The sequence below is a fragment of the Lytechinus pictus genome, chromosome 1 (assembly GCF_037042905.1).
Source record: "Lytechinus pictus isolate F3 Inbred chromosome 1, Lp3.0, whole genome shotgun sequence".
In the NCBI taxonomy this organism is placed as follows: domain Eukaryota; kingdom Metazoa; phylum Echinodermata; class Echinoidea; order Temnopleuroida; family Toxopneustidae; genus Lytechinus; species Lytechinus pictus.
This window is the reverse complement of record NC_087245.1, coordinates 43,325,009-43,351,483: the sequence shown is the minus strand read 5'-3', so window position 1 is coordinate 43,351,483 and position 26,475 is coordinate 43,325,009. Positions and strand designations below refer to the sequence as shown.

The following is a 26,475-nucleotide window of genomic DNA, read 5'->3' as shown; positions in this document are numbered from 1 at the left end:
AAACCCGCGGATAATAAGAACAGTGACTTTCAATATTGTATAATTTTGCAACTTTGAAAATTGACCTTGCCCCACATTTCAAAGCACTGCACCTCCATGACTTGTGAACCACAATCATATCATGTAGGGTGTTATTTGAAAGATATATTTATTGATATCAATGACACATGACGATTTACTAAAACTGAGGAGGGATTATCGATCAAAGTCAGATTTCCAAACTTTTTTTAGGAGTTTATATTATAGTTTGGGGCCCGTTAGGGGTCGGCTTAAAAATGTAGGTCAATCTCTCTTTTTTCCTGCAGCGATCGAGGAGCTTCTGTCCGCTAGTTTTGCATATATACAGACAAAAAAAGGCAGTGGGTGTTTTCCTTCAATCAAGTGAAGCCCATTTATCAGTCTGACCTTTCTTGTGATTTTAAATATAACCTGGGCTACAGTTGTTAGAGGCATAGGGGCGGATCCAGGATTTTCAAAAATGGGGGGGGGGGGGGGCCCGGGGCACATTTTTCCGAGGATAAATTTGACAAGCAAAAAAAAAAGAGAAAAAAGAAAGGTTTATAACCAAAAACATTAATGATATTTCGTCCCTGAAAAATTTTGACAGGCAAAAAAAAGGTCTTCATTTTCAAGGAGGGGGGGGGGGCACACTTCTGTTTTAATGCCATTTTTACATTACAAATTTTAATTTTGCTTCTCAAAGGGGAGGGGGGGGGGGCGGCTGTGCCCCCCTTGATCCGCCAGCGGTTATTTATAGAGGCTATTAGTTGGAGGAAAGGCTCCGGTGGCCCCCATTTATTCAGTAACCATGCATGTAAAAAAAAAATACTGAAAATAATTATGATTTTATATATGTTTAGCTTCCTCTACTGTGAGCTCGATCAAAGCGCGATGTGATAATGTTTGTCATCTTTTTTCTATTTTTAACAGCCAATTCGATCATTCGCTGTCTGTTTTTTAAATCTTCTTTTCCACTCGTTCCTTTTCTCATCTTATACCCGTCTTTTTTAATAGGGGGGCCTACGCCGCCAATATTATTATTTATGGCTTACGGCTCATCAAAGTATACATGTAGAGGGCGTATATAGGCATTGTACCTAGCACTTAGCCAACTCATCTTTTTTTTTCATTTTTAATATTATTCTCTCTCACTGAAAAAAAGATAACATAAATTGTGTTAGTGTGTGAGGGCGGGGGATGTCCTCGCTGCCATGTCCGTTTTATGAAAAGGCCTACTCCCGATTTTTTTTTTTAATTACCCGTGTTGATATAGCGCATGCGGCACCGCATAGAATTGTCACTATTTTATTAGTCTTTAAATTGCGACCAAACTACACTTCGGAAGGGAAAATGTAACAAAATAATTAATAATAATTCATGAGATTTGTCACTGGGTTTTCAGCCTCTGTGGGAGAGAATTCCAAAGGCTAGGCCCTAGCATGAGCAAACAAATCTACCGAAACTTTATCAAAGTTAGATAGTGTCTGTCATATCTCAACGTCTTTCAGCTAAACCTGTCTGCCAAATTTATATGCAGACTACGGTATTCAATGAGCGCGAGGGCTGAATCGAGAATTCGTTATTGCATGGGTCCGAGACGGCTCAGCTGCTCTAGCTGGCCGCCTCTTAGCCTCGGCGGACGTCGGCCGTTGTTATGAAAAATCCACGTGCTCGAGCTGTCGATTGCATGCCTGATGATCTTGACGGTGTTAGTCCAGGCTCCCAAAAACTGGCAATTCCAAAGCGTCAGGCCTCAGATTAGGCCATACAAATGATACATACGGTATCGTTAGATCTTCGAATTAGAACTCACACATCTTGACTTTAAAACGAACATGCCTCAAGATTTTCACGTCATTCGGTGCTTTGCCTGTCTGGTATTTCAGGTCCATCAAGTGAAGAAGAAACCGAAGTGGCAATGCAAGATGTGTGGAGAAAAGCAGTCTGTCAGAAAGGTACTTGAATCTACTAATAATAGGGATGTCAACCTAAAATTTCAAATGATCTTATTCAGATGTTCAAGATGGCCAGCGAAAAGGCCTTTGATTCTTTGAAAATGATTTAAAATAACACCAAGATGGATGGTAAAAATCTGACCAGTGAGTGGCAATGGTTACTGAGATACAGCCGATGCAAATTTCCAAATTCCAGCAAAGCGCGATTTTCTGCCAAAGAATGGCAGAAAATGTGTTTTTTGCCATTTTTTAACTTAAATTTTAAAACCTGATTAAGTGTAGAGTCTGATCTTCCTTGGGAGTTAGGGCATCTAACTCTAGACTAAGTATAGGGTGTCTGGAGAAAAAAAAGAAATTATTATTTAAAAAAAATATCACATTTTCTTTGTGAATTTGAAGAGAAATAACCATCAGACTGACAGAAATATAACATTTTTTTTTAAAAATCCAATTATTGGCTGCAAAAAAGAAGAATGAAATTAGGTAAATTTTCAGCATTTCCCTGCTAGGCCTATACTCCTATAGACTGTAGGCCTAGTTAAGAAATGGACACACACAAATCCAAATTTTTAGCTTCCGAGAGCTGTTATAAATTCATTATTAATGCCAAAAACTCCATACAGTGCCTAATAGGAATTTTTATGCTCTATCTGATGGTATGATTTTTATAAAGATTTGGAAACCAGATCACTATGAAAAATTGCGACAAAGTGAAAAAAATTGTGCAAAACAAAAATTTCATTTTCCCATAGAAAACGCATGGGCAAATGGCAATCTCAACACACACACAAATAAGGGTTTGCAATTTATCTCTAAATCCTCATTTCAAATAATCCTATAAACTTGTCCTTACTGTCAAAAGAAGCCCCTGAATTTTCTCTTTCCATACATGCCAAACACAAGTTAATAATTAATTCAGATCACATTTTTATAGCAGCCTGAATTTCCAGAAAAAATGTGCCATAATGATATTTTCCCCTAAATCAGCCTGTTTTAAGGACGTTCCACAGTTAAAGTGAAATCCATGTCATTTTCTCCAAACTTTGCACATAGATAATTAAGAACCTTAATATTCGAAATATGCAAAAATTAACATAGGTCCATGTGCTTGATTTTTTGCTATAGAGCTTCAAAGTTCACCCAAATTGATGTTCTTTAGAATTGCGCATTCTAAAGAATTGGGCATTTTTAGACCGCCCAAGTTTACTACAATGAGTTTAAACCTGTATTACTCAGTCAAAATACATGAAAAAGTCATCAAATTTCGCGAGAGAGTTAATAGTTGTATCGTTAGAATAGAGAATCTATTTAAAGTGCTATTTGTTTGCAATTTTAAGTTGAACAGCACTGTCAGTTCTTTAAAATGGCGTAAAAGATAACAAAATCCCAATCTAAAAAATGTAAAATTTCAGCCACAAACTACAAACGTACAACAAATGCTGCACTTTATTTAAAATCCATGTCATTTTCACCAAAATTTGCAGAGTTGTAGAGGAGGGTATATCTAAGAGGTACAAACATTAAAAAATAGGGGTTCATGTGCTTGTTTTTAAACTATCAGCATTTTTATTAGAGCAAATGTGCTTTTTAAAACACCAAAAATGCGCCGAATGCCTTGTATCTATGTGATGAAAAAATCAAAACCACTCTACCATTTATTCAAACTCGGGGTAATATTCGTGATTCTTGGCAGCACTGCAGAGTAAAGTATTTTGAAATTGTAGATAATTTTTTTGAATGGTCCATGGAATAATTCAATTTTTTAGCTTCATGAAATAACGTATCAGATCTGCAGTTAAAGTGCAGAAGATGAGAAAAACCAGCTCATACCCGCAGCTAATTAATCACCTGTTCATCCATTGTGACGTCAGCGCGCAGAGTGTAAACTATGCGCAGATCATAATGCGCACAAACATAACTGTTGAACGTCCTTAAGCTGACACTTTTCATTGTGGCTTCAGACACCCTACTAAGTACATGAGTCTACTACTTGTTTATTTTAGTTCTCATGATGAGAACTAAAAAGTAAAATAAACAAGTAGATCTCTAGTCTAGAGACTAGACTTTACTTAAAAAATTGGGTACCAAATATTTTGTGTTTTCCTAATATAATTCAGTTCAAAATATGGAAAAAACACAAATTTTCACCTTTGGACGATAGGGAAATGGCGAAACATTAGGAAAGAGTTCCATATGCCCCCCCTACCAGAAACAGAAATTTGTTTTTAATTGCGCGCTATAACTGTAAGCAATTTTTATCGGATAATGACATACATTTGCACGTCGTAGACCGAAACAAAAGCTTTGGTCTCTGTTATGTTGGTTGCCCAGTGGGGTCACTCACCCGCAGAGGGGGACGCGTATGACCGTTACCACAAATGCAAGTAACCCCCTATTGCCGTCAATTTCAAGGACATTTTGTGAAATTTACCCCCCTATTTTCACGCAAAACAAGGACAAAATGGCGGCAAAATGGTACCTTGAAAATTACACCCCTAATTACAAGATTGTAAGGACACTTTCGCCCATTTTTGCAAACTTGCCCCTATTTACCATATTTCAAAGACAGGGCATTTATACCCTTTCCTCAGAGGAGATTGCAACACAGGCATCAGAGTGCTCAGTCCTTAAAGATGACCAAGAGCCATGTCATACTGATACAATAATCCAAAAGAACTTGTCATTTTTCTTGAAAATTAAGAAAAAGTAGAATTCTTTGTAAAAATAAATGTAGAGTTGTCCACATAAAGATACAGAGCATGATCAGTTAAATTAAAAGGAGCATTTTGTCAGACCATGACCAAATACCAAATACAGTTGAACCTGGTTGTAATGAGGTCTTTGGGACCAGAGAAATTACCTCTTTATATTGAAACCTTGTTATATCAAGGTTAAATACATCGATATGAGTGCGCCCTCTGCGGCTGGTGCATCTGCGACAGTTTCGGGGATTTTTCTTCCTGTGACCGTGTTTCTCCCCTTTTTCCTAACCCCTATTTCCATCAGATCGAGGACGGTGAGCACCCCTATTTTCATTTCTTCGAGGAGTGTTCTGTCCGCGGACGTTCCATGAAATTGACCCCATTTCCCGCGATTTTGCTAATGGTCATGCGGTCCCCAAGTCACATTGAGTGACTCCACCGGGGTTGGTTGTTCCGCTGAACTCTGTTGGCTCCACTCACCAAATACAGCTAGAGACCGAAGTTCTAGCTCGATCCGTACAGGGACTCAATTAAATGTAGTCTTGAGGACTCCATGATGATGTTTTTTTAAATATTTTGACATAACTTCTTCATCATGGAGTATGTATAAGAGACTCATGTAAAACAATAGGAAATCCATAGTTAGAGGGTGAAATCAGTTGTAGGGGTTAATTTTATATATCTATGAACCTTCATGCGCCTAATGCGTATATAGGGATAAAAATTATGTCACTATAAATGGTATACAGACCGTTTTCCTGTAGATCCCTCAATTCGTTTGTCAACAAAGCAAATACAATACATCCTGACCCTTGATCCGCTTCTCTATAACCTGCATCTGATTAGCGATGCCGTCTTGAAGAACAATTTATAGATAAAAATTATTATTTCACAAATACTAAAATTTAATACGTGATTATAAATAATTAGTAGTATTATACTAATTATCTATAATCACGTATTAAATTTTAGTATGGGAAATAATTTTTGTCTCACCTGCATAGCAGAGTGAGACTATAGGCGCCGCCTTTCCGACGGCGGCGGCGTCAACACCAAATCTTAACCTAAGGTTAAGTTTCTGAAATGACAGCATAACTTAGAAAGTTTATAGACCTATTTCATCAAACTTATAACTGAACATTCTATCTGAGTTTCAGGTCACATGACCAAGGTCAAAGGTCATTTAGGGTCAATGAACTTAGACCATGTTGGGGGAATCAACATCAAAATCTTAACCTAAGGTTAAGTTTTTGAAATGTCATAACTTAAAAAATATATGGACCTAGTTCATGAAACTTGGACATAAGGTTAATCAAGTATGACTGAACATCCTGCTTGAGTTTCATGTCACATGACCAAGGTCAAAGGTCATTTAGGGTCAATGAACTTTGGCCAAATTGGGGGTATCTGTTGAATTACCATTATAACTTAGAAAGCTTATGGATCTGATTCATGAAACTTTGACATAATAGTAATCAAGTATCACTGAACATCATGTGCAAGTTTCGAGTCACATGATTAAAGGTCAAAGGTCATTTAGGGTCAATGAACTTTGGCCAAATTGGGGGTATTTGTTGAATTACCATCATAACTTTGAAAGTTTATTGGTCTAGTTCATAAAACATGGACATAAGAGTAATCAAGTATTACTGAACATCCTGTGCGAATTTCATGTCACATGACGAAAGCCAAAGGTCATTTAAGGTCATTTTTAAAAACTTTTTTTTGACCAAGTTCAAAGGTCAATGAACTTTGGCCATGTTGGGGCTATCTGTTGAATTACCATCATAACTTTGAAAGTTTATGGATCTGATTCATAAAACTTGGACATAAGAGTAATCAAATATCTTTTAACATCCCGTTCGAGTTTCAGGTCACATGACCAAGGTCATAGGTCATTTAAGGTCAATGAACTTTGGCCATGTTGGGGGTATTTGTTGAATTACCATCATATCCGTGTAAGTGTATTGGTCTAGTTCATAAAACGTGGACATAAGAGTCATCAAGTATCACTGAACATCTCATGCGAGTTTCAGGTCACATGACGAAAGTCAAAGGTCATTTAAGGTCGTTGAACTTTGGCCATTTTAGAGATGATTATTAGATTGCTGTCATAACTTTCAAAGTCTATAGATATAGTGTATAAAATGTGGATATTGGGGTAATCAAGTATCACTGACAAGTTTTAGGTCACATGATCAAGGTCAAATATCAATGAACGTAGTATTGTATCATTATATTAATGGTGTTTTTTGGCAATAATTATTTTATAGTAGTTTTCAAAGTCAGCACTGCTGCTATATTGAATCGCATGATGCAGGTGAGACCGCCACAGGCATTCCTCTTGTTATGAAATAAAGACAAAAATCAATGAAGCCTGTCGGGGAGGGGAGATTATGCATTGTTATTATGGTGGCTGCACGATAGCAAGCCGTCTGTGTATATGAGGAGAAATGAAAAAAAAAAATGTTAAAAAACTCCTCGAAACAGACGGCTGCCAGCTGTCTAACTTGCAAGCTGCACGTCACCAGTACGACAATACACCAGACGGTGGCCTGTACTGTTTCAAGAAGAAGAAAAACAGAAGATTGTTGAGACTTCCAGTTCGTTCACTTAAGATTTTCTATCATTTTTTTACTGTTGGCACCATAGTTGGGACTCGAACTCACCTCGTTTTATTTGCAGTCAAGACCTCTTTCCCGATCCCGCTATGCTAGCGAGAACCATCGATACCGGAAGAGGGATTTCAACGTATCGGCCGATAGTTCGACTAGCCTTGACTCACAGACCCTTTACTGACTATTAAAATAAACCGATGTCTATGGACTATTACACAAACTAGATCCTGCTCGAAATTTGATGGAATAAAGCTATGTGACTCGTCACACCAAAATGAGAGACAACTTGGAATTTTTCAAATCGCTCAGCTGGAGCTCGCCGGAGGACCAATAAATGCAGAAATACGGCATGAAAATAAATCATTTTTGAGAGCTGATTTGTACAAACTAATCACTATTTTGAAAAAATGAAGTTATTATCTGAATAGTAATACTTCCCCTGTATCATGATGACTACAAAAAGTCATTATAAAATACTTTTGATTCTTCGGGTGTGTACTTTAAACACTTTTCTAATATAACCAGAATGTGGAAGCGCCGTGGTGTAGCGCTGTTACTCTCGCCTTGTAATCAGAGGGTCGTGTGTTCAAATCCCACCATGGCCTAGCGTCCTTTAGCAAGGCGTCAATCCACACTTTGCCCTTCTCACCCAGGTGCTAATTGGGTACCAGTAGGAAACAACCGTCATTGTGGTTGGTTTAGCAAGCATGCGCCTAACAGGCTGCTTGAAATGCTATGAATCCAGTGACCGGGTAATAATAATTGTGAAGCACTTTGAGCAGTTGTAGATTGATAAAGCGCTATATCAATGCCAATTATTATTATTATTGTAACAGAGTTCGGAGGACACTATGGATTTGGCCTCGTTGCGCCGCGTCCGCCGCCGCCGCAGAGATTTCCTTGTGAGCGCTCTATCAGCTGCATTTCTTCTCCGATCATCCTCAAATTTCGCATGAAGGTCAAGTATGGTGTAGCAAAGCCGCCTATTGATTTTGGTGTGGGCGGAGACATCGTTGCCACGGTAACAAGAGTTTTTGTGGAAATAGCAGAGATGTCCTTGTGAGCGCTCTACCAGCTGCATTTCCTCTCCGATCATTTTCAAATGTGGCATGATGGTCCATTATGGTAAAGCGAAGCCGCCTATAGATTTTGGTGTTGGCGGAGATATCGTTGCCATGGTAACAAGTTTTTGTGGAATAGCAGAGATGTCCTTGAGAGTGCTCTACTAGCTGCATTTCTTCTCTGATCATCTTCAAATGTGGCATGAAGGTCCATTATGATTAAGCAAAGCCACCTATTGATTTTGGTGTGGGCGGAGACATCGTTGCCATGGTAACAAGAGTTTTTGTGGAAATTAAAGAGATGTCCTTGTGAGCGCTCTACCATCTGCATTTCTTCTCCGATCATCTTTGAATGTGGCTTGAAGGTCCATTATAGTAAAGCAAAGCCGCCTATTGATTTTGCTGTGGGCGGAGACATCGTTGCTATGGTAACAAGAGTTTTTGTGGAATAGCAGAGATGTCCTTGTGAGCGCTCTACCAGCTGCATTTGTTCTCCGATAATCTTCAAATGTGGCACGAAGGTCCATTGTGGTAAAGCAAAGCCGCGTAATGATTTTGGTGTGGGCAGAGACTTCGTTGCCATGGTAACGAGTTTTCTAAGGAAATAGCAGAGATGTCCTTGTGAGCGCTCTATTAGCTGCATTTCTTCTTTGATCATCTTCAAATGTGGCTCGAAGGTCCATTAAGGAAAACCGCCTATTGATTTTGGTGTGGGCGGAGACATCGTTGCCATGGGAACAAGAGTTTTTATAGAAATAGCAGAGATGTCCTTGTGAGCGCTCTACCAGCTGCATTTCCTCTCCGATCATTTTCAAATGTGGCATGATGGTCCATTATGGTAAAGCGAAGCCACCTATAGATTTTGGTGTGGGCGGAGATATCGTTGCCATGGTAACGAGTTTTTGTGGAATAGCAGAGATGTCCTTGTGAGCGCTCTACTAGCTGCATTTCTTCTCCGATCATCTTTGAATGTGGCATGAAGGTCTATTATAGTAAAGCAAAGCCGCCTATTGATTTTGCTGTGGGCGGAGACATCGTTGCTATGGTAACAAGAGTTTTTGTGGAATAGCAGAGATGTCCTTGTGAGCGCTCTACCAGCTGCATTTCTTCTCCGATCATCTTCAAATGTGGCATGAAGGTCCATTATGGTTAAGCAAAGCCACCTATTGATTTTGGTGTGGGCGGAGACATCGTTGCCATGGGAACAAGAGTTTTTATAGAAATAGCAGAGATGTCCTTGTGAGCGCTCTACCAGCTGCATTTCCTCTCCGATCATTTTCAAATGTGGCATGATGGTCCATTATGGTAAAGCGAAGCCACCTATAGATTTTGGTGTGGGCGGAGATATCGTTGCCATGGTAACGAGTTTTTGTGGAATAGCAGAGATGTCCTTGTGAGCGCTCTACTAGCTGCATTTCTTCTCCGATCATCTTTGAATGTGGCATGAAGGTCTATTATAGTAAAGTGAAGCCGCCTATTGATATTGGTGTGGGCGGAGACATCATTGCCTTGGTAACAAGAGTTTATGTGGAATAGCAGAGATGTCCTTGTGAGCGCTCTACTAGCTGCATTTGTTTTCCGATCATCTTCAAATGTGGCATGAAGGTCCATTATGGTTAAGCAAAGCCACCTATTGATTTTGGTGTGGGCGGAGACACCGTTGCCATTGTAACAAGAGTTTTTGTGGAAATTAAAGAGATGTCCTTGTGAGCGCTCTACCAGCTGCATTTCTTCTCCGATCATCTTTGAATGTGGCTTGAAGGTCTATTATAGTAAAGCAAAGCCGCCTATTGATTTTGCTGTGGGCAGAGACATCGTTGCCATTGTAACAAGAGTTTTTGTGGAAATTAAAGAGATGTCCTTGTGAGTGCTCTACCAACTGCATTTCTTCTCCGATCATCTTCAAATGTGGCATGTTCAATATGGTAAAGCAAAGCCGCGTAATGATTTTGGTGTGGGCGGAGACTTCGTTGCCATGGTAACGATTTTGTAAGGAAATAGCAGAGATGTCCTTGTGAGCGCTCTATTAGCTGCATTTCTTCTTTGACCATCTTCAAATGTGGCTCGAAGGTCCATTAAGGAAAACCGCCTATTGATTTTGGTGTGGGCGGAGACATCGTTGCCATGGGAACAAGAGTTTTTATAGAAATAGCAGAGATTTTCTTGTGAGTGCTCTACTGGCTGCATTTCTTCTCCAATTATCTTCATATTTGTCATGAAGATCCATTATAGTAAAGCAAAGCCGCCTTATGATTTTGGAGTGGGTGGACACATGGTTGCCATGGTAACCATATTTTTGTGGAAAATTTTGTAAAACCTGTAACTTCTGTTTTTTTTCCACTTTGTCATAACAGTTGGCACACAGAAGCAGTATTAGAAGGTGAAGCGAAGATGCCTATCGTTTTTGGTTGGGGGTCTTAGGGTTAGGTTTACAAAATATATCCAGATTACTCTATAATTGTATTCCCCAACAGGTGATACTGGACAATACATTTGGTTCCAGAGTCACGCTGCTACGTCATATTATTGGCATCGAATTTGGTACCCACAGGCAAAATGTGGGCAGGGTCATTATCGCCATGATAGTTGTATTTATTTGTCGAATTTCTGTGTGAGCTCTATATATTGCAATGACGGATGACGCGGTGGGTTCGGGGGATACATGTGCTCAGCCGCACAACCCGCTGAGCATCTCTAGTTATTAATGTTCTGGCAACACTAAGTTTCATATGTCTGTTTCCTATATACACTCCAGTTCTTGCCAGATCAATTCAATTCAATTCAATTTTGGTTTATCAGATATACACGTACATGTAAAATATATACAAAGAATACAATGCTGTAGTCTAAAGTCACTCTGAAGACTGATTGTGCAATGTTTGCATTAACATTTACATTCGAAGATTGTATACACTAAAAATTATTCACATTTGAAAGAGAAAACATTTGGCTGATTGAGACAAGTACGTTTCAAATTTTGTCACATGTTCTTTTCTTGATGATTGATATTTCAGGTTTATGGTAAAGGAGCTGGTAAGGATTGTAGGTTGCTGGTTCAGTCTCTCAACATGACAGCAGGCCAGATAACAGATGAGGACACTGAGCTTTCCTCATCTAACCCTCTGGTTGAGGAAAATGAAATGTCACAGGTATTTATGGAGGCATAAATTACAGTGTAACCAACCTTTTAACACTGCAGTTGGTACAACATGATTAGTTTTACATGCTAGTAAAGTTAAAACAAGGATTCATGTTGTAACCAGCTCGAATGAATGATAAAGGGCTCTTAATATTTTTGTCTCACTTGCATAGCAGAGTGATCTGAGACTATAGCAGAGCTGCCAACCAGTACGTTTTTGGCGTATTTAGTACGTTTTTGCAATCAAAATACGACAGTACGTTTTTTCTTTAAAAAATACGATTTTTACAAAATTGTAATTTGAGAAAAAACATCTCTGTATGTTTCTATTTTATAAAACTTCAACAAATATGGTTATTGGATCAATGTAATTTCAGGTAACTTTTTTTTTCAATCATTTTGTTAAAACCAGGGTGAGATATACACATGTTTCAATGAGCAGTGCGCATTTTAGCTTGCATGCAGCTTTAGTGCCACGTTATGAGCGTGCGCGCCACGCATTTTATTATGAAATACATTTTTTTTGGGAAAAATCCTTTTTTTTTTAATCACAGAATATTTACAATTTTTCATTCCCAGATGTTGGCATTTCTGCTATAGGTGCCGCTTTTTCGACGGCGGCGGCGTCAACACCAAATCTTAACCGAAGGTTAAGTTTTTGAAATGACATCGTAACTTAGAAAGTATATCCTATGTGAATATCAGGTCACATGACCAAGGTCAAAGGTCAATGAACTTTGGCCATGTTGGGGCTATCTGTTGAATTACCATCATAACTTTAAAAGTTTATGGATCTGATTCATGAAATTTGGACATAAGAGTGATCAAGTATCACTAAACATCCTGTGTGAGTTTCAGGTCACATGATCAAGGTCAAAGGTCATTTAAGGTCAATGAACTTTCGCCATGGTGGGGGTATTTGTTGAATTGACATAACTCTGTAAGCGTATTGGTCTAGTTAATAGAACTTGGACATGTAAGAGTAATCAAGTATCAATGAACATCCTGTGTGAATATCAGGTCACATGATCAAGGTCAAAGGTCATTGAACTTTGGCCATTTTGGAGGTAATTATTAGATTGCTGTCATAACTTTCAAAGTTTATAGATATAGTTTATGAAATGTGGATATAGGGGTAATCAAGTATCACTGACAAGTCTTAGGTCGCATGATCAAGGTCAAATGTCATTTATTGTCAATGAATGTAGTATTTATCATTACAGTATATGAATGGTGTTTTTTGTGAATAATTATTTTATAGTAGTTTTCAAAGTCAGCACTGCTGCTATTTTGAAGCGTGTGATGCAGGTGAGACAGCCAGAGGCGCTCCACTTGTTTTCTTCAAATGCTTCAAGTAGTGTGAAAAAGTGCTCTAAACATTTTTTTTTTATGTGTGCAACTTTTTTGTGTCTTTCTTACTGAAAGTGGAAATTTTGAAATAGAAATTGGTGTTATTCACACTCTTGCGGGAATTTGTATGATTTGTTATTAAAATATTTAAAATTATTTTCTTGTTTTATTTCTGGCATTAAAATTAAAAAAATTGTCAATTTGTATTAAATATGAAATTATTAATATTGATGAATAAAGGTCGGAGGAAAGGAATACTTAAAGTACGATAGTGTTAGTTACAGCATTTATTTTTGTGTATAGTCTACTGAATGCTACATTTCTCATAAAATTTCACTAATTTGTGTTGACCATTCAAATTTTGAGAATCTCAAAAAGTTATTATCTCGTATGGATTGACACATAAAAAACTTCTTTCTGATTTTGAATTTAAAGTTATGACAATGACATTTAAGAAATTGACTTATATTTAACAAGACAGTTATGTACAACTAACTCTCTGAAATACATGAGTGTCAATGATGTTCCTCACCATTTCTTTTTTTTTTTATTGTAGAATTATAGAATATTTCAATTTTTACTCATTTGACAGTAAGGACCAATTTGACTGAACCACAAAATGTTAAGGAAATGGTAATTCCACATGTTCAGGGAGGAAGAAAACTTTGTTTCACAGGAGAATGAGGAGAAATTAGAATATTTCATATTTCATATAATAAAAAAAAGTGAGTGATGTCATCAGCCCCCTCATTTGCATGTGCAAACACATATACATGTATGTGAACTTTTTTGTAAAATTAAGCAAAACTTTAAAATGTCATAACTTTCTTTTACATCCTATTTTGATGAAATTTCCAGTGTTATACTTGTTGGATCTCTCTTTTTATTTGAATCAACTTTTTGTTGGGGTGGACTTGTTCTTAATTATGCTCCAGTGCATAAATTGCTCATTTGCTCTGCTGCAAATTTTGCACATCAATGGAATGACCAACTTAAACCCTGGATTTAACACTATACCCCATCCTAAACCTAACATTGGACCCTAACCCTATATCTTAGACCAGGCTGCTACATAATCACTTGCCCCATTGCCCGGGCAAGTAAATGTTAGAGTCAGGCAAGTGTTTTCAAGTAAAGACCGAAACTACTTGTCCTAATTGGGCAAGCAAAATTCTCACAGTAGAATGACAAAAATTAGGGTTAATATGATATGATTTTGACCCTAATTTTGGTCATGGCAGGCAAGATGAAATCACTTTGGAAAAAGAAATGCAATAACAAGGTAGATCAGTTCATCTCAAAAGAGAGAAAAGCCTTAAGGGTCAATGGTTTAAATAACAACAAATCTTTCCTTTGAAGGGGTAAAACTTTTTTTTTCAAGGATTTTTTTGAGCAAGTGAAATAGTATTTTAGGGCAAGTATATTCCAACTATTAAAAATTTACTTGCCCGACCGGGCAAGTGCTTCTAAAAAGTTATGTAGCACCCTGCTTAGACAAAATAAAGCCTGGAGCAAATGTCGTAACACAACGCCCAGTTGTGACCAGAGTGCGAACATCTTCATCAATTTGTAACTGGCCCACATAGCTTGGATTAATTATAGGCTTACGCCAGGCTTATGCCACAATGCCCAGTTAAGTTAAAGTGAGCCAACTATTTAACCATGGACCTACTGGTAGGTCCATGATTTAACAAACATAAAAAATGCGGATTCATTAAATTAAAAACAGTGGGCTGATTGGGTTGTAACATTAGAAGCAAGCATCAGCTCGGCATACTGTGATAAAATTGTTAAATTTCTTCCAGTTACACAATGAATTTAGTGTAATTAGTAATAAGTCTCACATTTTTTTCTGCTTTTATTATAAGATGACTGAAACTAAACTGCATCTTGACAATATTACCAAGTGCCCACAACCATCATCAAGATGGAACAGGTACTGTGAAGAGGAGCCTGATGAAGCCAGTATTCCAGACGAAGTTGGCTGCCAAGGACTTGAAATTCCATCAGGTTTGTCTAGATAATAAAAATAAAGTTGAAATTGGAGCTACATGTAGCTCCAATTTCAACCATATAGGGTTTTTCAACCTTTTCAACCAATTTCAACCATGCCAGAGTTAACAACTGGCATCAATTGAGATACCAAAGGGCATATACATGTATGTTTATGCCCTTTGGTATCTCAATTGATGCCAGTTGTTAACTTTGGCATGGTTAGACTTGATTCATTGCTGGATACAAGTTTAATCCTATATCAGGATAGATTGCAGTATTCATTTCATATTTATCATCATCTGTTTTCTCTCCATCCGCCCCAGGAGGGTGTAGTGCTGTTGTCGGGAACAAAAATCCATGTCGACATGTCGCGTACAAAATTAATCCCGACATCGACAATGTCGACATGGAAAAGGATTGTAATTAATGCTCCGGCCCTATAAACATTTTTGTCTCGCCCACCAGAGGTGAAGGCGAGACTTAGGGATCCAAATGTCGTCCGTCCGTCACAAACCTTATGACACATAACTCTGCAACTGTAAGTCACTTTTCAACCAAACTTGGGTGGTAGATGGACTTGGGGGACCTGCATGTTATGCTGCAGTCGGAGGTCACATGGTAAGGTCAAAGGTCATTTTTAGGTCAACATTAAAGTTTACATGCAAGACTCTCTTCTGACACCTAATTCCGCAACCGTAGGTCGCTTTTCAACCAAACTTGGATGGTAGATGTACTTAGGCGAACTGCATGTTATGCTGCAGTCGGAGGTCACATGGTAAGGTCAAAGGTCATTTTCAGGTCAACATTAAAGTTTACGTGCAATTTCAAGCTCTATGACAAGTGTTATTCTATCCCAGTCATTTCACAATGAAGTTTCGATACAATTCTGTTGCGTACCCTCGCAAATCACGATATTTCTGGTTATTTTCATAAGTAGGCGAGACACAAAATCGCTTTTGCCTTGTTTTCTTGGTCATGATTTTTTTTTTAATTGAAGGGGGGGGGGGGGAGCATCCCCAAGCCCCTGCCCATCTGTATGGCACTGTTCAAAAGTCACCATAACCTTTGTAGCACACAATAAAAGGATTTGAAGAAAAAAAATACACGCTCTCCCACACTTCGGTTGGAAAAAAAAAATTGTTTTTTGCTTGAAGAAGGAATATTCAACGCCAAGGGTTAATAAGATAAGACTTAAGTAAATAAACTAGACAACTTTGAGGTTACGTGTGACTGTCTTTAATGACCATGGCCAAGAGACCAACACTAGATGGCGCGCTTACAATTTGCGGTTGCAACATCGAATCATCATAATACAACATACTGGCGTGACTGCCTTTTACTTTTCTCTCCTCTTTTACAATATAATCTGTATAACAAAATCATGATGATTCGTAACTAGCTCACTATTAAATAAAAAGGGTTAGACCTCCGTTGGTGTAAAACTCTAATAAATCTAAACACCAATGTATCATAACGAGTTAAATATTAAACTAATATATTAATACAACAAAGGTCACAATTCAAATAACATCAAATGGCATCACCACTTCCCATCTCCCTCCATCATCAAGAAATGGGAAAACCACATTTGTGGGCTTAAAAAGGTGTAAACAACAAATCATTATCCCTATCTAGGCATCAAATTATCAAAAGTAAAATGTTGACCCACTCTACTCCAAAATACAAGGCTCAATTAATGCTATGCACTAAAAATCAATTCCCGACACAAATTAAACAACCATAAACTCGCATGAAAAAGGAAAAAACGCATATGGGCAAATGGTTCAAATAATGAAAAAAAAAAAAAACCCAATAATCTCTCAGTGCAAAGTATCCACATAACAAATAGACTAAACACAGTTTGACAGCCTCATCCTAAATAGCAAATGTCTGTGTATCATAAAACAGAAAGGCACAAAAAGTATTGAATCATAAGCAGTTCCATACCATTCCAATGAAATCACAAAATACTTGCAAAAAGGGAAATGGATAAAAGACAAAAAACAGCCATGTACCCAAAACTTATGACTTTTTAACTACATGAAGTTGACACGCGGACTCAATATCACTAGGCATAATGCATGATATACATGAACATACAATGACTGAAAACAAGGGCATATACATCATTATTCAAAACACAATAATTCTAATTAATATCAGAACAAAACAGAAATCATTTCCCAAACATCACAGTAGGCATATATTAAAGGACGAGTAAATATTAAATAAACATCACCAGTATGACATCATAAAAACATACCACATCCATAAAATCAACAACACACATAACTGGCAAAATCACTCACCCAAAATACATCACAAAAATTAATGACAAACATCATGAAACTGTTTATAGTGATCAACCAAAACCACATATCAAAATGCAATCCTGTAACATAAAAATACCTGCAAAGGAATATAATGAAACATCCCAACATAAAATCACAATCAAAATCACTATCAATAATATAAACAAGGCACTTTAAAGCATGTCAATTGAAGCAAAATATACCTGCAAATAAACATAAAACAAATCATCATGGTAATTGGTATACGAAATCAATTAGGCATCGGTTAATAAATAACTCAAAGGACATATCCTAATCAAGCGATGAAACTCCTGTTTTAGTCCGTTCCTCATAATCATATGATAAAATTAAAAGTCCAATCATAATAGAAACATTCACATCTGCAATGGTCACTATCCAACACATGACTCCGTCAATTCTTGGGAAGGCTAGCCGAGCGGAAATGGACTAAAGTAACAAGTCTCTGTACCGTCGATATTCAGGCGAAAATGGCCTAAACCGCGAATCTCTTCCACTAGGGGAGACAGACCAGCAGGACCATGCCCTGGGTTAGCATGGGGCCGGTCTGGCGGACGAGTGCAACGACAACCTCCAGGAACCAAGGGAGAAAGACCAGCAGGACCATGTCCTGGACTAGCATGGGGCTGATCTGGCGGACGAGCAGGACATCCTTCAGGGACAGACAGATCAGCAGGACCATGCCCTGGAATAGCATGGGGCTGATCTGGCGGACGAGCCTGATGACATCCTTCAGGAGTGGACAGATCAGCAGGGCCAAGCTCTAAGGCAGCAAGGGGCTGATCTGGAGGGCGACTATGGCAAGCGACATCAGTCCAGATAGAATGAACGTGCTTATTAGCAATTGAGACGCTAGCCGAGTACGGACATTCAGTTGAAGGCGACGCTTGCAGGGTGAACGACCGAAAGTTCTGCGAAATCAACCCATCCACGACAAACGGTACCCGTGCCAGATAGATAGCTTGCGAAGTAGAGCTACTGCTGCTGACGTTAGCCGGGCACAGAGGCATAGCGGTTACCCCGGTGCTTGCTCCGTGGCTGTGACTCGCGTCGAAAGGTAACACCGAATCGGCCGATGGTGTAACGGACACGGTATCAACACTACTGGGAGTGTCAAACCTATGATCAAGAGGCAGCACGGTACCTCCACGGTCAACGACACGGTTGCTACCAATGCAGCGATCCAGTAGCATATCAGGCGACATGTTAGGCAATACCGTCACGTCAGGCAAAGTTGTCACATCGGGCAAAGTCAAGGTAGGCATAACTGTTACATCAGACAAAGTCATGATAGGGGAAACTGTCAAATCAGACAATGTCAAGGTAGGCGAAACTGTCACATCCGGCAAAGTCAAGTTAGACAAAAATGTCACATCAGACGAAGAGTGAGAAACATAGTTCCGACTAAGATCCAAATCAAGGGAATCTGTGAAACTGTAGATCACGTTGGATTGGCAACAATCCCAAAGTAACGAAGACTGAAAATCATCGGCAGACAGTGGAGAGCAACTCAATCCACTCGGAGTAGGAGAGGCAACATTGCCATACCAACAATCAATGCAATGAAGTGAAGAGGTTCTTAAATCACTCAAACATGAAACTGGAGAACACGAACTGCTTTCATGAGTGTCTTTAACTGTACACTCTCGGAACAATGAGGGCACACTGGCATTGGTATCCAGACCAATCACATTACTAACATTAGACCCTACATTATCTTTCCTTGTTTCTTTTACGTCTCTCATGTGACCAATAATCACATCATCTACATTAGCTTTATTTACCACACCAACATTAGCATCATGTCTATTTTCCTCATTCCATTGTTTCACATCACACTGGTCACTTTCATAAACCAGACAATCACTAGTTGCATACTCAACCTCTTTATTCCATCCTTTCATGTCAGCACTGTTTGTTATATACACCTCACCATCACTAGTCGTGTATCCATAATCTGCATTACATTGTTTCACATTAACAATGTTAGATTCATTACCTCCACCATCACTACTCTCATAACCATCATCTACATTGCATGGTTTCATTTCACCTTTGTTAGTTTCATGCACCTCACCATCACTAGTCAGGTATCCACCATCTGCATTACATTGTTTCACATCAACTATGTTAGAGTCATGACCTCCACCATCACTACTCTCATAACCATCATCTACACTGCATGGTTTCATTTCACCTTTGTTAGTTTCATGCACCTCACCATCACTAGTCTCATCTCTTCGGTCTTCATTCCGAGATTTACAACTATTACTTTTAGATTCATTCATCTCCCTATCACTTGTCTCGTATCCAACATCTTCTTTGTGTATGTTAGTGTTTACTGGTGTGACCGTAGTCCCTAATGTAACATGATTATTAATTCCATGACTATCATTCATTTTACTCTCATTCTTCACACGTTCCCGATCAATGAGAGTGTGCGTTGTAATTGAATGTATGCCAGCGAGATCAACATCACAAAAACATGGCGGAGCTGCTTGAGATGACGAAGCATAGCAAAAAGTAGCACTGTCTCCAAACATGATCAACTGCTTGGAGGGGCGAACCGAAATATCGTTCTGCTCCATAAATGGAGCCCCAGCAACAATACTGTGAGAACCACGCAAGTAGTCATCATGGACTACCACACCATCAAACCAAAGTTCACAACCATCATAGAATAATGTGAACTGAGTCACACCCACAATGTGGGTCTGATCGACGAGACTAACAATGGACACATCATCAACAATGTATTCATCAAAACCAAAATCATCAACAAGAATCTGGACACCAATATCATCTGCTACAGATTCAGTGATTAAATTGAGCTGTGATCCGCTCTTCAATTCAACATTAATCCGCGAATTATCAATTGTGCGGGCACAAAAACAAGGTTTATTTAATATCTGCCTGCTAGCAGAAAACTGGCGCAACCCTGATGGTTGCGACGACCTGCTAGCCGCATCGTGAACGGCTGCCGCGGCGGTCAACGCGGCCCTGGCCATGGTACGGTATATGTGGGACTACACAAATTTATCTTCCGACTTCGGGAAGTAACCCAACCTCTCGTCTACCACCGATAATATAAATCACGGCGTGCCTAGCCCCAATTTACAGGGTGAAATTAACTTAGGATGGCTTATTTATTTTCGATGGGTGGATAGAATCCAGCTGCCACCACGCCAAGGGTTAATAAGATAAGACTTAAGTAAATAAACTAGACAACTTTGAGGTTACGTGTGACTGTCTTTAATGACCATGGCCAAGAGACCAACACTAGATGGCGCGCTTACAATTTGCGGTTGCAACATCGAATCATCATAATACAACATACTGGCGCAAAGCTAAAAGAGAACATGTTAAAAAGAAACAACAACAGAACAATTCAAGCAAATAAATAGATTTGAAAATGAATTTTGACCACATAATTTGAAAATTATGGCAAAGATAATGAAAAGGTTAAGAGGAAGTCTGCTGATAAGCAAGAAGTCTGATTATCATATTTATCATTTTATGCCATTTTGGCGCATGCCTCCTTATTAACCCCAGACAAAAACATTCCGTGTTCGCTCAAGCATGAACGAAACTGAATTCGTTTAATGGCATTTGAAAGACAAGACTTCAGAGCACCTATCAACACCAAAATATAGACATGATTTGAAACAAAATTTTGTAGACTTTTCAAATCTGTCCTGTTTTTTTTATACGCACTGTAGTATGGATCACAGGAAGCCTTTTGATTTTGAGGTCTAAAGGTCAAAGTTCAAGGTCACAGTGACATGTTTTCATCTTACCCTTCTGCAGTCCTTATAAACAAGATAACTTTAGTTTAACTTACCCTAGGCTCATATAATTTGGTGTGTTTGATACTAGCATGGATCCCAGGAAGCCTATTGATTTGAGGTCAAACGGTCTAAGGTCAAGTTACCCCCTCCCTCTTTTTCTTGCTTGACCAATAATTCCATTTCACAGGCGGGTGTATTATGTGCTTGCCTTAGAATGAAACCTGTTAAATCCTTTTTTGTTTTCTGAGGAAATACATTTAATTTACAGTAGGGGGGGGGGGTAGGGGGGGGGTGGCTTAGTCCAGATTGGACAGTGATATATGAAACTCGTCTTTAAAATTCAAAAGATTATGGAAACTACATGTATCCTTGAATTTAAACCTATAATATACTAGTAGTATTATAGGTTGCCCAGCTGGCAACCAAAGAACAAGTTAAGTGAGAGTGGGGGCTTGGCATTTGCATCCCAAAGAATTTAAAGTTTCAAGTTCTATTTTTGGTCCAAATCAATCTGACATCTTAGTGGGCTTTACGGGCTCCACATTTTACCCGTTGAAGACAGCCCTTTATATATATGCTGGAGTCTTCTGAAAACGTGTTATAGTGAAATTATTTCAATCTCCAACTGGTTAACCAAATTCCAGAAGTGTTCCAAGTAGATTTTTTAGATTTGGCAATAAAAAGTTCAAACTCTGTATGTGAAGAATCATAAATATGTTTCGTTTTTATGCCCCCGCAGACAAAGTCTGGAGGGGGCAATAAGCGTTGCCCCTGTCCATCTGTCCGTCCGTCAGTCCCCCCACTTGGTTTCCGCGCAATAACTAAAAAAGATATTAAATGGATTAAAAAAAATTTTGGTGTGTAGGTAGATGACACCAAAATACAGGCTAAATTCGAATTCGGAGTCTGCAGGTCAAAGGTCACAGCTCATTAAATATGCGAGTTAGTTTCCGCATGATAACTTATGAAATATTCAACAGATTTAACAAAATTTGGTGTCTGGGTAGATGACACCAAAATACAGTCAGGTCACATCGAATGACCTGACTCTCATATCTTCTGTCAGAGATTATTATGGAAACGGTGAGCCTTTAGGTACAAAATTGTTCATTATATAATTGCATATTGGTAATTGCACGATATTAAGTTCAATCACATTGAATTAATTTCTGATTGCGTTATTAAAAGCGGGGGCATCTGTGTCCTTTGGACACGTCAAATTTCTAGTTTTATATGTCACAAAATAAAAGATGCCTCAATAAAGAATTGCATAACTTCATGAGGTTGCCATGGTCATTATAACACTTGTTTCATCCCCTTTCCCTATCAGAATATGTCATTACAGAAAGGCCATCTCGATTTAAGAGGAAGAAGAGTCAGAACCGCTATAACAGCAACCTACCTAACAAGCGCAGCAGACAGGTATTGAACAAACTGTATAACCTGTGTTCTTGGAATATGTCAGAGTTGCTCCTTTTGTCAGACTCACCTTTTGAAAATTAATACAGAGTGCACATGAAGTATTGCCTTGGAAAAATCAATTGATGACTGTAACCTGCTCTACTATCAGGGTTGTAATAAAACACGTAAAAAAAAAGTTTTTTATTGTATTAAAACGTTTTAAATGGTTTTAATTTTTTTTTCTCCAACGAATTATACAATTTTCTGTAAATCGATTAAACTATACTGTATGATTTAAGGGGGTTGGGTGTTGGGGTGACAAGAATTTGCACAATGGTAGAAAATGACATAGTCTACAGGGTTTCAATTCTTATCAGTATGCTTTTTTCATTTGAATCAATTACGCCAATTTTAGTGCATGAAATAGAAGTTCAGGTTAAAATCTATAAATAAGCCTTTGATCTGCTTATCTGTTTAATTGGGGAATTCTGATCAAATGCATATTAGAACACAAAGTCAGTGTAAATATGTTTTTAAACTTTTTCTTTAAATTTCTTATGTACGTTTTTTCAAACTTTTTTAAAATTATTTTTAATGGGATTGTCAATAATATTCCAATCATTAACAAAAAAGTATAAATAATGATACAGATACAAATTTTGGCGAGAATTCACATTAAATTTACACATAAAATCACATTTTTAAGCAATACAGGGTTAGACATACTCTTGTGTAATATCATAACCGCTTACCCATACGTGCATCCCCAAAATAGTCCTAAACGATATGACGTAACCTTGTCGTGTTATGGATTTATCATATAAATTTTTAAGGGGGAACTTAAGGTCCCCTAGGACTGTTAGGGTTAAATTTTGCTAGCTGATTTTTGTATACTATTTAAAGTACTTTTCTACATCTTTTCGAATCGCAAAGCTTTCACATGTACCTCAAGAGTACGATGTCAGAAGTACAGTCTTTTTGTAAAATATTGTTATGCTTGTGCAACACTTCATTCAAGTACTACCATTACGTTATGAGTTTATTTCTAATAGTGTTTTTTTCCCTGTCCAAAAAGTGAGCAGAACACTCAGATATGTTTGTTAAAGAACAAGTCCAGCCCAACAAAAAGTTGATTTGAATAAGAAGAGAAAAATCAAACTAGCATAACACTGAGAATTTCATCAAAATTGGATGTAAAAAAGAAAGTTATGACATTTAAAAGTTTCACTTAATGTCACAAAACGGTTATATGTACATCCTGGTCAGTATGCAAATGAGGAGACTGATGACATCACTCACTATTTCTTTCATATTTTATCATTTGAAATGTAAAATATTCTTATTTTCTCCTCATTGTACAGTGAAACATTAATTAATTCCTCCCTGAATTCCTCCTGGTGTAATAAGCATTGTTTAATACTATGGTTCAGTCAAGTTGGTCCTTATTGTAAAATCTGTACAAAATGAAACATATAATTCAAACAATAAAAAACAAAAGAAATAATGAGTGAGGGACATCATTGACCGTCTCATTTGCATGTCACCGAGTTGTGCATATTATTGTTTTGAGAAAAATATTAAGCGATACTTTAAAATGTCATAACTTTCTTATTTTACATTTAATTTTGATGAAATTTTCAGCATAATGCTTGTTTGATTTTACCCCATTTATTCAAATGAACATTTTTTTGGGGTGGACTTGACCTTTAAAATGAGATTATTCTTATGGATTGATGTGCACAATTGAACAGGGAGGAAAGGAAGTTGACAAAGCAATGGAGACGGGGAGAATAATGGGGGAAAGAGAAAGAGGTGAAAAAGAGTGGTGTTGAGAAGGAATTTTAGCTAGTTAGACGAAACTAATACACAGCTTAAGAAATAGAAGTATTAAAGAAAACCACATTCTTCTAACCATGAAAATTTACAACACGCAAGTCTATGCGGTGTTTTAAATCGCACCGATTGAAGCTTGCCAACCCTGTAAATGAATATATTATGGCACCTATGTGATTCTTTAATTCCAAGGAATAATGAAACTGAAGTTTTTTGTGATGGACAAGGTAAATTTAGCTCAATAATGCATCATGTTATGGGTTTGGGGTGTTATCCCCTGCAATTAAGATCTAGTATAAATGCAGCACTGCTTTGTTTGAAATTGCAAGGTTAATGTAATGTAATGGTTGTACACTTCATTTACAGGAGGGTAGCAGAAGTGATTGGGATACCTTGCCAGAGTCTAATCAGCAGGAGAGTGGCCTGTACCCTGGATGTTCTTCAGCTAAGGAACCCAGTTGGGAAAGCCACTGCTCGCAGGATGATGTTAGCCAGAGGAAGAGAAATATGAATCCTTCAAGCAGACAAGCAAACTTGTCCAACCTGGAGAATGACCCTATTACCTACTGTGAAAATTACAATCATGGCCAGACGACCCAAAAGGCGGAGGAAACTGTTTCTGTCATCAGCAAGGAGGAAGACCAGAAACAGCATTGCAAAGGAATCTCTATTGAATTTGCTTCACGTCATGATACAACCAGTGTGCCTAAAGAAAATTCCTTTCAAGCTGGTGGATCTGTAAACAGCAAATGGGCTGCGTTTGCAGAACCTGCCTCTGACACTGATGTTGAAGATGACTTTGGAGAAGAGGAATCACTTGATAACGTTTATTCGCACAGGGAGAATAGTGAGGTGGGAGAGCTACTTGAAAATTGTGATAATTCTTCCGGAGCATTTTCAACTCAACAAGAAGTTAGTAAACCTGAAAATCTGAACAGTGATGAGATGAGCAGTGTAAGCACATTCGACTTTGCCGACACACATGAAAGTCATCATCACAGTAGCAGAACGTCTAGACAGAGTGACATTAAGGAGTCGTATCAAAATAAGAAAATGGAGTGTAAAGGCTCTTTTGATCATCCCGATTGTTGTCCCATCTCAAGAACCCTCCAGAGTGATATTTTGAGCAACATTCAGAATTCAATTTCATCTTCCGCAGGGTCAAGATGTCACATGGTTTCTGAAATACAACCAATGGTTACAGATTCTGCATGTCCATGTTCAGGTAAAGCTGCCAGGGCATTGGGCAGTTGTGACAAAAGTGAACTGGTGCGTCAACGGTTTCAAATACCTGATGAATGTCTTGAAGATTTGCCAGATGACTTTGATGTGTGGTAATGGACAATGTTTTTTATGCTTTCTACATATCCAGTAATTGCTGAATGATAATATTCTGCTTGTACAGGACACTTCTGCAAGCTCACCTTTTTCAACTGACCGGTTCATTATAATCCAGAAGAAAAGACTCGAGAGAGACTTTGAACTTGATTGTATCTTGATCACATTGATATCTGCAGAACAGTTCTCATTACTCCTGTTGCATCATGCAATCCATGAGCCTGGAGCAAGACGTAAGGCTCTCGAAAATCTTTGAACTTGACTTTAACTTAGCGGCATCTACGTCACATTGACAGCCTTGATAAAGTTTTGCATAACAAGACTTCAACAAGCATATTAATTTCAAAGATAGCCATCATGTTAACTTAAAGATAGGTGCCACTCCTGGTTTATGTTCAACACTACCTTTTCATAGTATGACTTGTCAGCATGGAACAGAACTTTAAGCTCCATAACATCTTTGAACTTGACTGATGATTTGAATGCCTTTCCCACAGAGCAAAACACTGACAAGGAGCAGAGAATCTTCCAAGTCAAGTAACATTTCCTGATTCCTCTTAAGCCAAGTGTTCATGAAACAGGTATCTTGTGTGATTTGGTGTACTGAGCTGAAATATTGGAGTTTACATTTGAAGGGATGATGGATCTCATTGATTATCACTGGATATGATAGTAGTTTGCTGCTACATACATGTATATATATATATATATATATATATATATATATATATATATATATATGCATGTGGTTATGAAATTATTGTTTGATTTAGATGTTGTTATCTGGGCATGGCCAAGATACATGTGTTAAACCTATACCATTCATACTGTGGTCATGAACAGAATTCTTCCTTTGATGTAAGCCTGGCCAAGGCTTACTGATTGAGAACTGAATTCCGAAATACTCCAAACCATAATGCTATTTTTATTTACTCCCAAGTATATCATACCAACTATAAGTTTGT

At 38.1% G+C, this 26,475-nt stretch overlaps 1 protein-coding gene across 1 annotated transcript; it reads left to right on the top strand.

The window, feature by feature from the left end:
• The first annotated feature begins 1,529 nt into the window (after positions 1 to 1,529).
• On the top strand, positions 1,530 to 25,590 carry LOC129263363 (uncharacterized). Its single transcript, XM_054901278.2, has 5 exons — positions 1,530 to 1,955; positions 11,351 to 11,485; positions 14,694 to 14,835; positions 22,269 to 22,360; positions 24,539 to 25,590. Exons 1-5 carry the CDS (start codon positions 1,836 to 1,838, stop codon positions 25,508 to 25,510), a joined length of 1,461 nt encoding a protein of 486 aa, XP_054757253.2. The 5' UTR covers positions 1,530 to 1,835; the 3' UTR covers positions 25,511 to 25,590.
• Positions 25,591 to 26,475: the final 885 nt, after the last annotated feature.

Bases quoted from the DNA above. Each gene is read 5' to 3' on its own strand.
- LOC129263363 (XM_054901278.2), top strand. From the start codon at position 1,836: ATGCCTCAAGATTTTCACGTCATTCGGTGCTTTGCCTGTCTGGTATTT. The intron at 11,486-14,693 runs GTATTTATGGAG...TTTTATTATAAG, and splicing joins AGGAAAATGAAATGTCACAG to ATGACTGAAACTAAACTGCA. The intron at 14,836-22,268 runs GTTTGTCTAGAT...TTTCCCTATCAG, and splicing joins AGGACTTGAAATTCCATCAG to AATATGTCATTACAGAAAGG.